At 57.2% G+C, this 12,527-nt stretch overlaps 1 protein-coding gene and 1 long non-coding RNA gene across 21 annotated transcripts in view; one reads left to right on the top strand and one right to left on the bottom strand.

Moving 5' to 3' along the window:
• Nucleotides 1–1,704: 1,704 nt before the first annotated feature.
• EBF3 (EBF transcription factor 3) overlaps nt 1,705–12,527 on the top strand; it is a 135,435-nt gene continuing 124,612 nt past the window's right edge. For 18 of the 19 annotated variants that reach the window (XM_069797239.1, XM_069797233.1, XM_069797232.1 and 15 more), the window contains exons 1-4: nt 9,453–10,016; nt 10,258–10,414; nt 10,856–10,919; nt 11,605–11,660. In XM_069797239.1, coding sequence (XP_069653340.1) covers nt 9,883–10,016; nt 10,258–10,414; nt 10,856–10,919; nt 11,605–11,660 — 411 coding nt within the window. In that variant the 5' untranslated portion in view covers nt 9,453–9,882. Of the gene's footprint in view, nt 1,914–9,358; nt 10,017–10,257; nt 10,415–10,855; nt 10,920–11,604; nt 11,661–12,527 lie in introns of those variants that run through there. The other variant, XM_069797229.1, reaches the window with a different exon arrangement.
• Nucleotides 9,323–10,821, bottom strand: LOC138687817 (uncharacterized). 2 transcript variants are annotated; one of them, XR_011326954.1, is made up of 3 exons: nt 10,642–10,821; nt 10,230–10,395; nt 9,323–9,455 (listed from the first exon to the last, which is right to left on the bottom strand). It is a non-coding gene; the product is annotated as an uncharacterized lncRNA (long non-coding RNA). The 2 variants fall into 2 exon arrangements; XR_011326955.1 differs by having other exon boundaries at nt 9,370–9,455; nt 10,132–10,395.

Below are 12,527 nucleotides of genomic sequence, written 5' to 3'. Positions count from 1 at the left end.
GTCTCTGCCTCCTGATTTCATCCACGCTGACTTCGCAAAGCCCACAGAGGCCCTTTTCTTCTTTCCGGTCAGGAACACTTGCTAAAATTTGTGCGTTTTTCACATTTTTCCAGATGTATAAACTTCCCTTGAAGGAACCCCCAGAATTTTACCAACCCATGCAATGCGTATGTTGTAAAACAACGGACGTTCAGATCCTCCGGTTTCCCCCAGTGGACTTCCTAAGGCCACCGTCAGTGATTCCTGCTGGGTCACCAGACCCCAGGTCCACCCTCCAAGCCCCAGGCCAGGCATGAAAAACCTTCCACGAAACGCTAAGCCGAAGCACCTCCACCTGTAGTGGTGCCGCATTGGGACACCGGCGAGCGGGACCAGAGTTGTCTTGTCTTGGTGAGGTCTAAACCCGACTTTAAATACCTCTGGCACATCTGGACAGCCTTTTCCCAAGCATTTACACCGGTGTAAGCAGCAGCCAAGCTTGTCTGTGGGCGAACGCAGCAGAAACAGCCCCGTGAGGTCCCCCTGCCCGGGACAAGCGGAAAGCTCTGCGACGGACCCCGGTGCGAAGGGTAGCGTTGGCCATGGCCAGCATCCCCTCGCCCACCTCAGGCACAGGTCTGGTGTCCTCCAAACCAACGCAGATGGGCTCCTGCCCAGCCGCCGGCAGCCCCTCTCCTCTCCCGGCTGCTAAAAGCGACCACTCTGTACGAATTAAAACCAAACCAGAAAGCGGCTGCTGTCAGAACAAACCTAAAGGTGGATGTTACTTGAATTTATAAGCAAGGTCAACACTGGTGGGCTTATTTTTTTATAAATGTAGCTCCGTTCCTAAACCGTGGCTTCACTTCAGTGCAGGAATCTGCCTGACCTGGAAACCGCTACTTTTTTTTCTAAACCCCTTCACATCTCGTAACTGTGCATCACTTACAAAGGTGCCGGATCACTAGAAAGTACCCACCGTAGCGGCCAGCGTGCTAAATATCACGGCTGCTATCCCCTCCTCAAAGATGAACCAATACTGCAAGAGTTCCTCCACTAAACTAGGAGAGGGAGGGGAAGAGCAGAAATAAACAAAATAAAATTTCTGCTAGCCAGTAGCATTCTTTGCACGCCGTGTTGCCAGTACAGCCACAGGCAGCTCAAAATCACGGATGAGCGTAGCCGAGAAGTTCTTGAAGCCCAGTACCTGCCAGCATCGCGCCCAATAAGACAAAGGGGCGCGAGTTGTAAGCATCAGCTCGAGCTGGGGTGGGTAGATGAAAACAGTTAAACACTTTGAAAAGATGTCACCAGCGTCTCTCCAGCAATTTCGCTCCTGCGTGTGACCGAAAAGTTAGGAGCGGTAAGTTCCCACGCCGAACACCCCCGGAGCCTGCAGCCCCGCAGGACAAAACTGTTGCCTTTCCGAAGGGTTTTACCTCTGAGAATCGACCGCCCTTTCGCCCCCCGACTTTCCGGGTGACCGCTCCGTGGGATGGGGCACAGCCCGGGCCCCCCGGGGTGGGGTGGGGGGGATGTCCGTGGTACCGCGGCGGGATGGGACGGGACGGGACGGGACGGGACGGGACGGGATGGGATGGAATGGGATGGGACGGGGCTCGGTCCGCCCGCCCCCCCACTCCACCCCCGGGGGGGGGCCCACGCCGCCGATTCCGCCCCCGCGGGCGCCCCGCGCCTCCCGCCCGCCTCCCGCCCGCGCAACGCGGGGGGGGCGCTTGCGCACTGCTGCGCTCCGCGCACCGCCGTGCCCCACAGAGCCTCGGCGAGGCTGCGGTGGGTAAGTAGTGTATTAAAGCGCGCAAGAGCACACGCACACTCCTCCGCCGTTCCCCTCCTCAATAAACGCTGCCCTCCGCCCGGGTTGGGGCTTTCCCCAGGAAAACCTCTCCCCGGCTTTAATTAGTCCGCGAAAGGTAAGCGCCCGCGTAAGCGGGTCCCGCTCCTGCGGGGTCCGCTGGCTGCGCGCCTCTGCGCGGTGGGGGGGGGGAGGCGGCAGGGAGCGGGGCGGGTTTGGGGGTGGGTGGGAGCTGGGGGTGGTGGGGGGGGGAGCGCCCGCTTACCTGGGACGGGCCGTGCGCGGGCACCGCGCGTCCGTGCGCGCCTCTGCGCGCCCCTTGCGCAGCCACCGCCGTCCCGCCTCGCAGTGACTCGGCGGCCGCTTGCGCGCAGGTAGCGCGGCGGGGCGAGGGGGGGGTGGGTGGTGGTGGGGGGGTGGTGTTTGGGGGGGGGGATGCTACGCGCCGGCGGGCCCGGGCGGAGCGCGGCCGGCGCTGCGCTGCGCTGCGCGGGGTTTGGGCGGCAGGGCCGGGTCTCCGGGGCTTTTCCCCCCCCCTCCACTCCCGAGCACAAAAGGGGAGAAGCCGGGCGCTGCCGGAGCCGACGCGCCGAGGTGCCCGGGCTAAAAGGCAGGAAGCAATTAAAACTCCTCCTTTCGGATTAACAACCAAAAATTGATCGATCTGTCAGGAATACTGTTGATTTATGAAAGGTGCTTATTTCCTTGGTATGGAGAATTTTATGTTCTCTAGGTGAAACTGAGTTCACCCAGCTCCGGAGTAGATTGATGTTTTAATAAAAATAAATAAAGGGAAAAAGCTAGCCTGGTCTTTGGGGACATCAACTCTCAAATCGCGGAGTTAGACTAACAAATCAAATGGCGTTATCTTTACATTTCATATCTTCTAATCCGACGCCTGAAAAAAAAAATCGCAGGCGGCGGCGCCGCCGCCCGCAAAGTTTTAATCCGGCGTTTCAAAGTTCAAATAACAAATAATCGATGCTTCGTAACCAAAATGGCAGGGGCGGGGGGGGGAGAAGCGGGCACGTCGGTTCTGCCGGCGGCGGGGGCCGGCGGGCGCGTTGCGCGGCCGGCCGCGCAGTGTCCTGTAGATGGCACACCGTCCCCACGCTAGAGCCGCGGACGCCTTCTCTGCGGCGAGACGGGGAGGGGGGGGAGAGAATCTGGGGAGAGAAACGGCGAGCTCAGCACTTGTTGTTGACCCTAAAAGCCGGGGCCGCGGTTCTTCACCGAGCGCTCGGAAACGCCTCGGCAATTCCAAGCCGGGGGAAAGCGCCCCAGCCGCCCGCCCCGGCCGCGGGAATTGCGCGGCTTCTTGCTGAAAGTGGGAGCGACGTTGGGGGGGGGGAGTGTGCCGGGGGGGGGGGAAGCGCGGAACGGGGCGGGGGGGGGCGGCGGGGGCCCCGGCCGGGCTGGGCGGCAGCCGGGCGCCCCGACCCGTTTGTCTTTGCAATGTAAATTTCAGCGGGACAAATTGCTTATTAATAGTCTAGAAGAGAAGAGGGTTTCTTTCTTTCTTCTTTTCTTGAGCTGTTTTTATTTCTGCATGGCCCCCAGCTACGCTCTGGGCAGCCTCACCGCCCAGCGGTTTCCTCCTCATTTCAATATCCTAAAGAAAATGCAAATCGCCACGCTGCGGCCTTTTTAAAAAGTTAAATTAGCAACAGCTCTAAGTGACTCCATTAGCATGGAAAACATACAAACGTTTAATGTGGGAATAGCCCGGCTTTCCGAGCGCTGCTCGCCCCGCTGCTGCCAACGGAGGAAGGTTGCGGCTCGACCGGGAGCCGCAGCTCGGGGGCTCCCCCGGCCAAGCGCCCCGGGGCTCTCGCCGGGGCCGGGAGGCTGCTCCGCCGCCGCTCCGCGCACCGCCGACCCGCTCCCGGGGCTTGAATTATTTAAAAGACCCTCGTGGCTCGCAGCGGCAAAGGCTCCGGGGCGAGGGGACGGGGACCTTCCCGCCGAGGAGAGCCGCGATGCCCGGTACCCGGTGCCCGGTGCCCGGTACCGGCGCGGCGCCGGGGCTTTGCCCGCCGTCTATCGCGACGGGACGGGGAGACGGGGATGCCGGGGCCGGGCCGGGGCCCGCACCGCTGGCCGCCTCGGGGAGAAAAGTACTCGTTAAAGCGGAAAGTTTTGCTCCGCCGGTGCGGCGGCGGCGGCGGCGAGGAGCTCGCCGTTCCGCGGGGCTCCCGCCGGTTCTCCCCGGCCGGGCCGGCGCCCGTTTCGTGCAGTCCTCGCCCCCCCCCCAGCCCCGGGACGGCGGGGTACGGGACGGTGTGTCGGGGTAGGATGCTAGCGGAGCCCTTCAGGGCAGAGCGTCGGGGAGAGGCAGCCTCGGCCACGAAAGGGTTAAGGTTTATATTATTCAGTAGAGGTCTTGTTAGGATGTAATCTGCATTTTCTAACTACTGCGTAATAAAAAGTGAGAAGTTTTGAGACACCTTTCTTGATTATACCTTTGGCGATACTTTAGGTTTTACATTTAATTTGCATTTTGTTCTTAGTGAATATTGAAGTCTTGAGTGGAGGATTGAATTTTATTAGGACATCTGGACTGACAATATCAAATCAGACACCAACGTCCCAAAGCATGCTAAAATTTCAGAGTTAATTAGAACGAAGTGTGTTTAATTAAAGCCAATTATAATATCTGAAATTATCTGATCGATCCTTGTTTGTTCAGTTGGAGTCAGTTTATATTGTTCTCGCCGCACGACAGGACCTGTCCGGCCGCCAGCTCCCCGCGGCCCCGGCTGCGCGCCCGCGCCCGTCCCGCACCCCACCGCGGGGGCGGCTTCCCCTCCGCCGTGCTGGCGGGGAGCCGCTTCGTGTCGTGTGTCCCCCCCCCCAAAAAAACCCACCTCCTCCCCACCCCTCCCGCCCCCCCACCCCGGCCCCAGGGAGCAGGGAAACGGCGGTGGGCGGCATCCCCCCCCCCGCCCGCCCCCGGCCAGGGCAGCGCCCGGGCCGCGCCGTCGGACAGCCGGGAGCCGGGCTGCAGCCGCGGGGAGTTTTCCCTTCCGAGGAAAAGCTCTCGTTGGACGCACGGGGCTGGCAGTCGGGCACGGGGAAAGTTTAAGCCTTTTTTTTTTTTTCTTTTTTTTTTTTAAGAGCTAATTCTTCATTTAACAATATTGGGGCGCCGGACCGCCAACGCGCTCCTAAAGGAGCGCAGGGCCAAGCGCCGGTTTGAGTAAAACCCCCCTGCACCGACGAGGAGTTGCTTTACTGGAAGGCGGCTCCAGCACCCCACCGCGCAGCCCGACCGCGGGGCGCGCAAAGGGGCGCGTACGGTCCGCCGAAAGGGCCCCGGGGCGGCCGGGCCCCGACGGCTCTGCTCGAAGGGCCCGGGCAGGGACAGGGACGGGGTGTCCGTCCCGTCCCCGTGTCTGTCCCGTGTGTCCCCCCCCCTCCACCCTCCCGCTCCCACCACCGGCCCCGCGGTGACCTGCGCGGAGCGCGGAGCGGGCCGACCCGCCGCTCCCTGCGCATCCCCGCAGGGCGGGCGACAGATGCGGGTCTTGGCACCGCACCGCTGTGCCCGCTCGCTTTTACCACCCGGGGTTTTTTTGGTTTTTTTTTTTTAATCCCCGGGCCCGGGATGCTTAGGAATTCGGATTGAAATATTGACACCAGCCCAAGGCGGGGGAAAAATAAATCCCGAAAGGCGGGCGAGGCCGGCGAGAGGAGCCGGAGCAGCCTGGGGGTCCAAAACCCCCTGCGCCCTCCCGCAAACTTGGTCTTTTGCGGGACCCGGGGGGGGGGGGGTGTCCCTTTGCCAGGGGAGGAGGGGGTCTGCGCGGTCCAAACCACCGGCGGCAGCCCCCAGCCCTCGCCCTGGGCTCGGCTCCGCTCCGCTCCCGGGCCTCTGCACGGCCGCCGTGGGCGCAGGTTGCGCGGAGCCCCGCGCAAGGGGCCGGGCCGGGCCCTCCGCGGTGCTGCGCCCCCGCGTTAATTACACCCACCCCCCCTCCGCCGCGCCTCCCCCCGTGAACGGCCGCCCTGAATTAGCCGCCGGCCCCCGGCCCCCGCCCCGGCAGCGGAGCCGCGGTACCTGGGCACCCCGAGGCTCCTCTGAAAATACCCGAAAATACACATTTCTCACTGCTCTGCGGCGCAGGAAGCAAGAGTTAGCGGAGATTTGTTTCGGTTAAACCGGGCATAAATTACACCTCCCGTAAGCGAGCGCGTTAGCAATGAAGGTGCCTTCAAACAATAAAATTGAAATATGCACCTTGGCGAGCTTGCGCGGGGCCCGGCCGAGCCCCCCCAAAGGCAGCGGGGAGCTGCCGGAGGGCAGGGCCGGGGCCGCCGCTCGCCTCTCCCCGCGGAACTTTCCGCTGGGAAAGTTTCTGCGGGTGGGAGCCGCTCCGGGGCGGGGGGGGGGTGGTGGTGTAGGGGGGGTGGCCGGCCGTGGGCCGGCGGCCCACACGGGTCCGCGACGGAATTCACGGGAAAGTAAATACGGGCTTGAAACTTTTGTGGTTTGAAATGTGAAACGGGGGAGAAAAGGGAAAAAAGAAAAAGAAAAAAAAAAAAAAAAGTGAAATGATTAAGATAATAGTCCCGAGGGGATTGTCCCAAGGAAAAAATAAATAAATAAATAAATAAAAATAATAAAGTTTAGGAGGATCCTGTACCGGCCGTGGCAATGAGGCTGTCAATTTTAATCCGCGCGATCCACGTACAGCGTGTGATTATGTGTTATTATGCGGTGCGGGGCGAGAGGCGGGGGGGGGGGGGGAGGAGGACGGGCTCCCAGGCGTGATTTATCGCGGCCGCGGAGGTCTCCCCGCCCGGACCGCGGCAGGCGGTGCCGGCACGGCGGCGGCGGGGCGCACCGGGCGCGGGGGGCCGCGGAGCGGGGCCGGGTCGGGGCGGAGGGGGGGGGTTAGTGGTGATGCTTGGAGGGAGGGGGTCGTGGGGGTTGGGGGACGGGGACAGCTGGGCTGCGGCCATCTGACCGGCTCCGCCGTGACATCTGGGAGCCCACTGGTGTGTGGCACGCGAATCGCTTGATGTCGCTATTTAAATGCAAATTTGCGGGGGGATCACTGAAGCCTCACCCCGTAAATTCACACAAAAGGGAGACTTGGCGCGCCGCGCCGGAGGAGGAGGAGGAGGAGGAGGTGGTGAAGGAGGAGGAGGAGGAGGAGGGAGGAGGAGGAGGAGGAGGAGGAGGAGGGCCGCGGAGCCGGGAGGGCTCGGGCCGCCCCCGGCAGCCGCTCACACCCCCTGCCCGCCCGGCGCCGGGCCGCGGCCGGGGCCCCGCTCCCCCGCCGCCTCTCCCGTGCAAGGTGCCGGGGCGGCGGGACGACCCCCCCTCCGTCCCTGCCGGCCTCCCCGAGAGTGGGACGCGGCCGGGGCTGGGGGGGGGGGGTCGGCCCGGGCCGCTTCTCCAACAGCCCCCCCCCCCCCAGCCCCAACCCTGGGCCGGCCTCCCCTCCCGGACCGGGGAGAACTTGTCGGGGAGGGGGGGGGAGGATGCTGCCCCGCAGGATGGCGGCCTGGGAGAGGTGCGGAGAGGTGCGGAGCGGGCAGGGAGCATCCCGGGCGGGCTGCCGGCTGCCGGCAGCTCGCAGCCAGCCGCGGAGTGACAAAAAAAAAAAAAAAAAGATAAAGTTGGTGAATGATAAAGACCGTATTTTCCACGCTTTGGGTGCAGGACCAGATGATCTAGAAAATGAGCTGAAATAGATTCAGCCTCAGAGCCTGTTGTGAAGAGCAGCTGATTCCCCCATTTCTGGCCAGATGGCTTCTGAACACAGATTTGCATTCATTTTCGCTTAATATCGTCCAAAATAGTGGGGCAGCTGCATTTGTTGTCAAAAAGGTTTAAAACTCCCTTTCTTTCTGGGGCAGGATCGTTACCTTATGTGATGGGCTTATGGAACTTTTTTTTTTTCCCCTCCTTAGTCAACAGTATCAGATTTAAAAGGATTTGTTTTAAAACCTTCTAATTTGGTAATCAGATTTAAATCGCCTTGGCGCGTGTAATCTGAATTAAAGATACTGTAAATGATTTTAAGCATTACGCTTTCGTTAGCAGGGGGAAGAACCAACTTCGGCATTGTTCTCTGCATTTTAGGAAATACGTGACAATTATAGCGTTGTTGGGCATTTTTACCTTCTTTTTAGGAGGGCGGATTTTGCGGGCTGGGGGGACCGGCAGCCCCCAGCCCCCGGCGCCCGCCCGAGGTCCCTAAATGTGTCCGTGGCACCAAATGCCATCTCCACCCCGAGCACCGCATTGTTTGGGAACTTTGGTTCGCTCTTCCCTCCGCGATAAAAGTGTTTGGTTTTGTAATCTGCTCTACTGTACCTCAAAAGCTCCGGGCTGATTATGAATACAGGAATTTTCTTTTAATTTCTCATGAATAGTTTCCATACACTTTGATTTAAGGTTATTAACATTCTATAGACAGTGGCATCTTTAATATGTGGCGATCGCTTCTAAAGACTAATCTCATTACCCTCAAATAGTCATAAAATATGATTTTATTATACTTACGTATTTAATTAGACGGCCAGCAATGTAATGGATTTTGAGATCGGGTAGAGCAACAGCTTTGATAATTCACTTATCTTTGGCAATAGTCATTAACCCCCAACACCAGCAAAATAGATTGCTTTCTAACACATCTTTTTTTTTTTTTTCTCCTCACCCCTTGGAGAAAGGATCGGGGGGTCTCCTGATAACACAAATCGGACTTCGATTTTCACCGATTAATTAAAATATTAGCGCGCGGACCTCGGCAATCACCCCCCCCTCCAAAAAAAAAAAAAAAAAAAAAAATAAGGAAGTCCTAACCCACACTGGGCGGAAAAAGCTCATCCCTCCAGGCGGATATAGATATATATGGACAAGGCGGACGTATAGCCGTGGAGATATATATATATATGTGCGCGCGGACCAGGACTTCAAATCCACCTCTTTCCGTGCGCGCCTGTTTTCCTACACCCAGGACCGCGCAGGGGGCCGGCGGCAGCCCCCTCCTCCTCTTTGTCCGTCCCCAACCTCCTCTCCCCCAAACAGCCCCACGACCCTTCCACGAGGGTCACGTCTCTCCCTGCCCACCCCCGTCCTGCGGCCCACGGGGGGGGGGCGGTCAGGGCTGGGAATGGGTGAGAGGGTGAAGAAGAGATTTGGGACATCGCCGGCGCGCTCCCGCCCGGACCCGGGTGTCCCGTCCCCCCCCAAAGGGGGGGAGGGGGGGACCCGGATCCGGGCGGGAGCGCGCCGGCGAGTGCCTAAACCCCACGCTCCATATATGGCCGCGACCCCGCCCACCGCCTACGTCATCAGTGACGACACCTCTCCCGCGGTGGCGGGGGCCCGGCTCCCGGGGAAGGGCGCGCTCCTCGGGGAGGGAGGGCCGGGCTCTGCGCGCCTCCGTCCATTCCGTGAGACGCCACGGGCCCGCGCCCCGTTCTCCCGTGTGCCCGGGAACACCTCCGCGGTAATCAGTATTTTTTTTTTTTTCCCTTCTTCTTCTTTTTTTTTTTTTTTTTTTTTTTTTCCTTCTCCCCCCTCCGTTTATTTGTCTTTTGGAGCAGGAGAGCCTTGCCAGAAAGTGGTCGATTCAGCAGTGTCCTGAAGCTTTTTTTTTTTTTCCGAGGCGGTTTTACTAGGATGACACCACGTTGAGCGCGTCTGCAAACAACAACAAAAATATTTATTCTTTTACCCCCCCTCCCCAAAAAAACAACAAAAAAAAAGCAACCTCGCAGTGTCGCCGGCTGCAGTTACACTTTTTCTTTCTTTTTTTTTTTTCCTTTTTTTTTTTTTTTTTTTAAACCACCAAACTGGAACGCCATCCAACTCGCTGCACAGAAGTACTCAGTAAATTGTTTATGTCGTGCCAATACAGGACAGATTGAAGAAGGAAGCAAGACTTGAACTGGGCTTTTCTCCTACTGATCACAGGGAGTAAAGTCATCTCTTATATTCCAGTCGCCAAGGAGAGAGAGAGAGAGAGAGAGAGAGAAAATCAAGCAACAACCAACCCACCCCGTATCTGACATTTCCCTCAATTTTAACCCCTTTTGGTTAGGAGCTGGTTTTGCCCAAATTTGTTTTAATGTTTGGGATTCAGGAAAATATACCAAGAGGTGGGACGACCATGAAAGAAGAACCGCTGGGCAGTGGGATGAATCCCGTCCGCTCATGGATGCATACTGCTGGGGTAGTGGATGCTAACACGGCCGCCCAAAGGTACGTCTGCCAAATCCTCTCCCGGCGGTTTTCTCCTCCTGTATTTCTCATCCCGGCCGTAAATCCCCCCCCCCCAGCCCCCCCCACCCCCCCCCGCCCGCCCCGTATCACTTACAGCCTCCCCGCTCCGCTCCGCGCCGCTCCGCGCATCCCCGCATCCCCCCGCGGCCGCGGTGCCTGCGCGCCCCTTCCCGCCGCGCCGGCCGCTCTCACCCACGCCTTGTCTTGTTTTCTCCCGCAGCGGCGTGGGGCTGGCTCGGGCACATTTCGAGAAACAGCCGCCTTCCAATCTCAGAAAATCCAATTTTTTCCACTTCGTCTTAGCTCTGTACGACAGGCAGGGGCAGCCAGTGGAGATTGAGAGAACAGCTTTTGTGGACTTTGTGGAGAAAGAGAAAGTAAGTCTGCCTGTTATCCCTTTTTTTTTCCTTCCCCTTCTTTTAAAAAAACCCCAACCCCAACAAAAACCACCCCAACCTCCCAAACCCACCCAAAGCGTTTAGGTGTGATTTAATTGATGAAAGATAATTTTCAAGCCCACGGTACTCCCGAGGCGCCCGGACCACGTGCGGGTCCCCCCCGTTCCCGCGGCCGCTCCGAACAGACCCCGCGTTCAGAAACTTACCGCCGCGTCCCCAGCTTACGTTAACGCGGGGAAAACGGCTAAACATGACATATTTGCACCGAGATAATGACATCATCAGCGCTCCACAAAAGTGACCGGGGGCTGAATTTCTGCAAACTGTTAATTCCCAGCCGCTTCAGGGACCAGAAAAATGTACGTCAGGAGGAGGGAGATATTTTTCGTGCTAAATGTAATTATTTATCGTTACTTGCAGGAGCCAAACAATGAAAAAACTAACAATGGAATTCATTATAAACTTCAGTTATTGTATAGCAATGGTAAGTTCTCGCTACCTCATTTTTGAACGTCCGCGGGCCGCAGAAAAGTCTTACTTTCCCTTTCAAGGCCTTTTGGAAAAGGATATAAAGATTTTGAGATTAAAATTACACGCGTGTAAACACGGCTCTTTCCTTGGCATATAAGGAAAACAAAACATAAACGATCAATAAGTCAATGGTACTTCACATGATTAACCGGTCGGTCTTGAAGTGGAAAGTAAAAAAGGGGATCGATCGCTGCTCCAGCAGAACAGCACTTTTAAGTGACTTTTTTTCCAGTTTTGCGAATTAATGGTAATTACTGGGACGGGGTGAGCGCAGGGAGCGGGCAGAGCGGAGCCCCGGCCCGGGCGGAGCGGGGTCCCCAAAGGCGAGGGCGGCCCGCGGGGGGGCGGCTTGTCAGCCCCGGTGCCCAAACCCCCCCCGGCACCGGGGCCGGCAGCGAGCCTGCCCGGGGGGGGCTCTGGGGCACGGCCCCCAAGCGCCGGGTTCGGGAGTGGACGAGAACCCTGCCATTAGGTGATTTCTGGCCTTTTTTTTTTTTTAAATTTTATTTTTAAGCCTGGCGCGAGTGCCGATCCCTGTCCGTTGCAGTTAATTGCCTGACCTCATGCTTTCATTATGTAATTTGGGTGGTTCGCTATTGAAATCCTGATAGGAATTTGTCTCTGCTTTCCCTCCCCAGGAGTTAGGACAGAGCAGGACCTGTATGTTCGTCTAATAGACTCCATGACCAAACAGGTGAGAAAGTTTACGCTTTTTCTTAACACGCAAGTTACCAAGTTTGTATTTTGCCCTTGCTCGGGGGCGGGGGGGTGGGGTGGAATATTAAACCGGTAGACCGCACCTACTTTTCATTTACCTGAGCGGGTGACTCGGATACCTATTACCGGAGGATCTTTTTAAAAGGGAAAAAGGTGTGTTGTTGCTGGTCGAGGAAGCGTTGGCATCACTACATAGCGTGTGTGGCATTAAGTACAACGTCATGTGAGCAGATGTTTGATATAATTAATTTAGCGAGGGAGAGAGGAGAGGGAAAAACCCATCAAGTTGCCCAGATTTATTTTTAAATGCAGTTTTCCCCCATCGTAACTTTTCTTGGCGATATTTTTCCTCGGTGAGGAAAGGGCAACCCTCTTCCTAGGCACTCCGAAACTGGCCGGGATTAGTCCTTTTCTTTTATAATGCGATGATCTAGTAACGCGAGACGTTTATTTGGATTTAAAAGTTAAATGTGCTGAGGTGAAAAGTCATCTTGTTCTCCTCTAGTCCATAGTCACCTCTCAGCCCCCCATCTCCATAATTCAAACTCCATGCTCCAGGGGTCACCCAAACCCGTCCATTTCCCTGAGATCAGCTTCTGTTTCTTCCTCAAACCTCTGTCATACCTTGTAAATAACATAATTACAAGCAGTTCCTTATTAAATTATTTAACCTGTCTTGGTCAACTTTTCCGATGATAACTACGTGTTATCAGCATTGCACCACAGCAATTAAAGACAGAAAGCTCCATACTAGCTTTGGATTTAATCAACTTTTTTTTTTTTTTTTCCGGAGAGACCTTTCACGATTTATTTTTTCTTTTTCTTTTTTTTTTTTTTTTTTTTT

The sequence above is a fragment of the Haliaeetus albicilla genome, chromosome 11 (genome assembly GCF_947461875.1).
Source record: "Haliaeetus albicilla chromosome 11, bHalAlb1.1, whole genome shotgun sequence".
Taxonomy (NCBI): Eukaryota; Metazoa; Chordata; class Aves; order Accipitriformes; family Accipitridae; genus Haliaeetus; species Haliaeetus albicilla.
The sequence above is the reverse complement of the archived record's forward strand: the minus strand, read 5'-3'. Positions and strand labels throughout refer to the sequence as shown.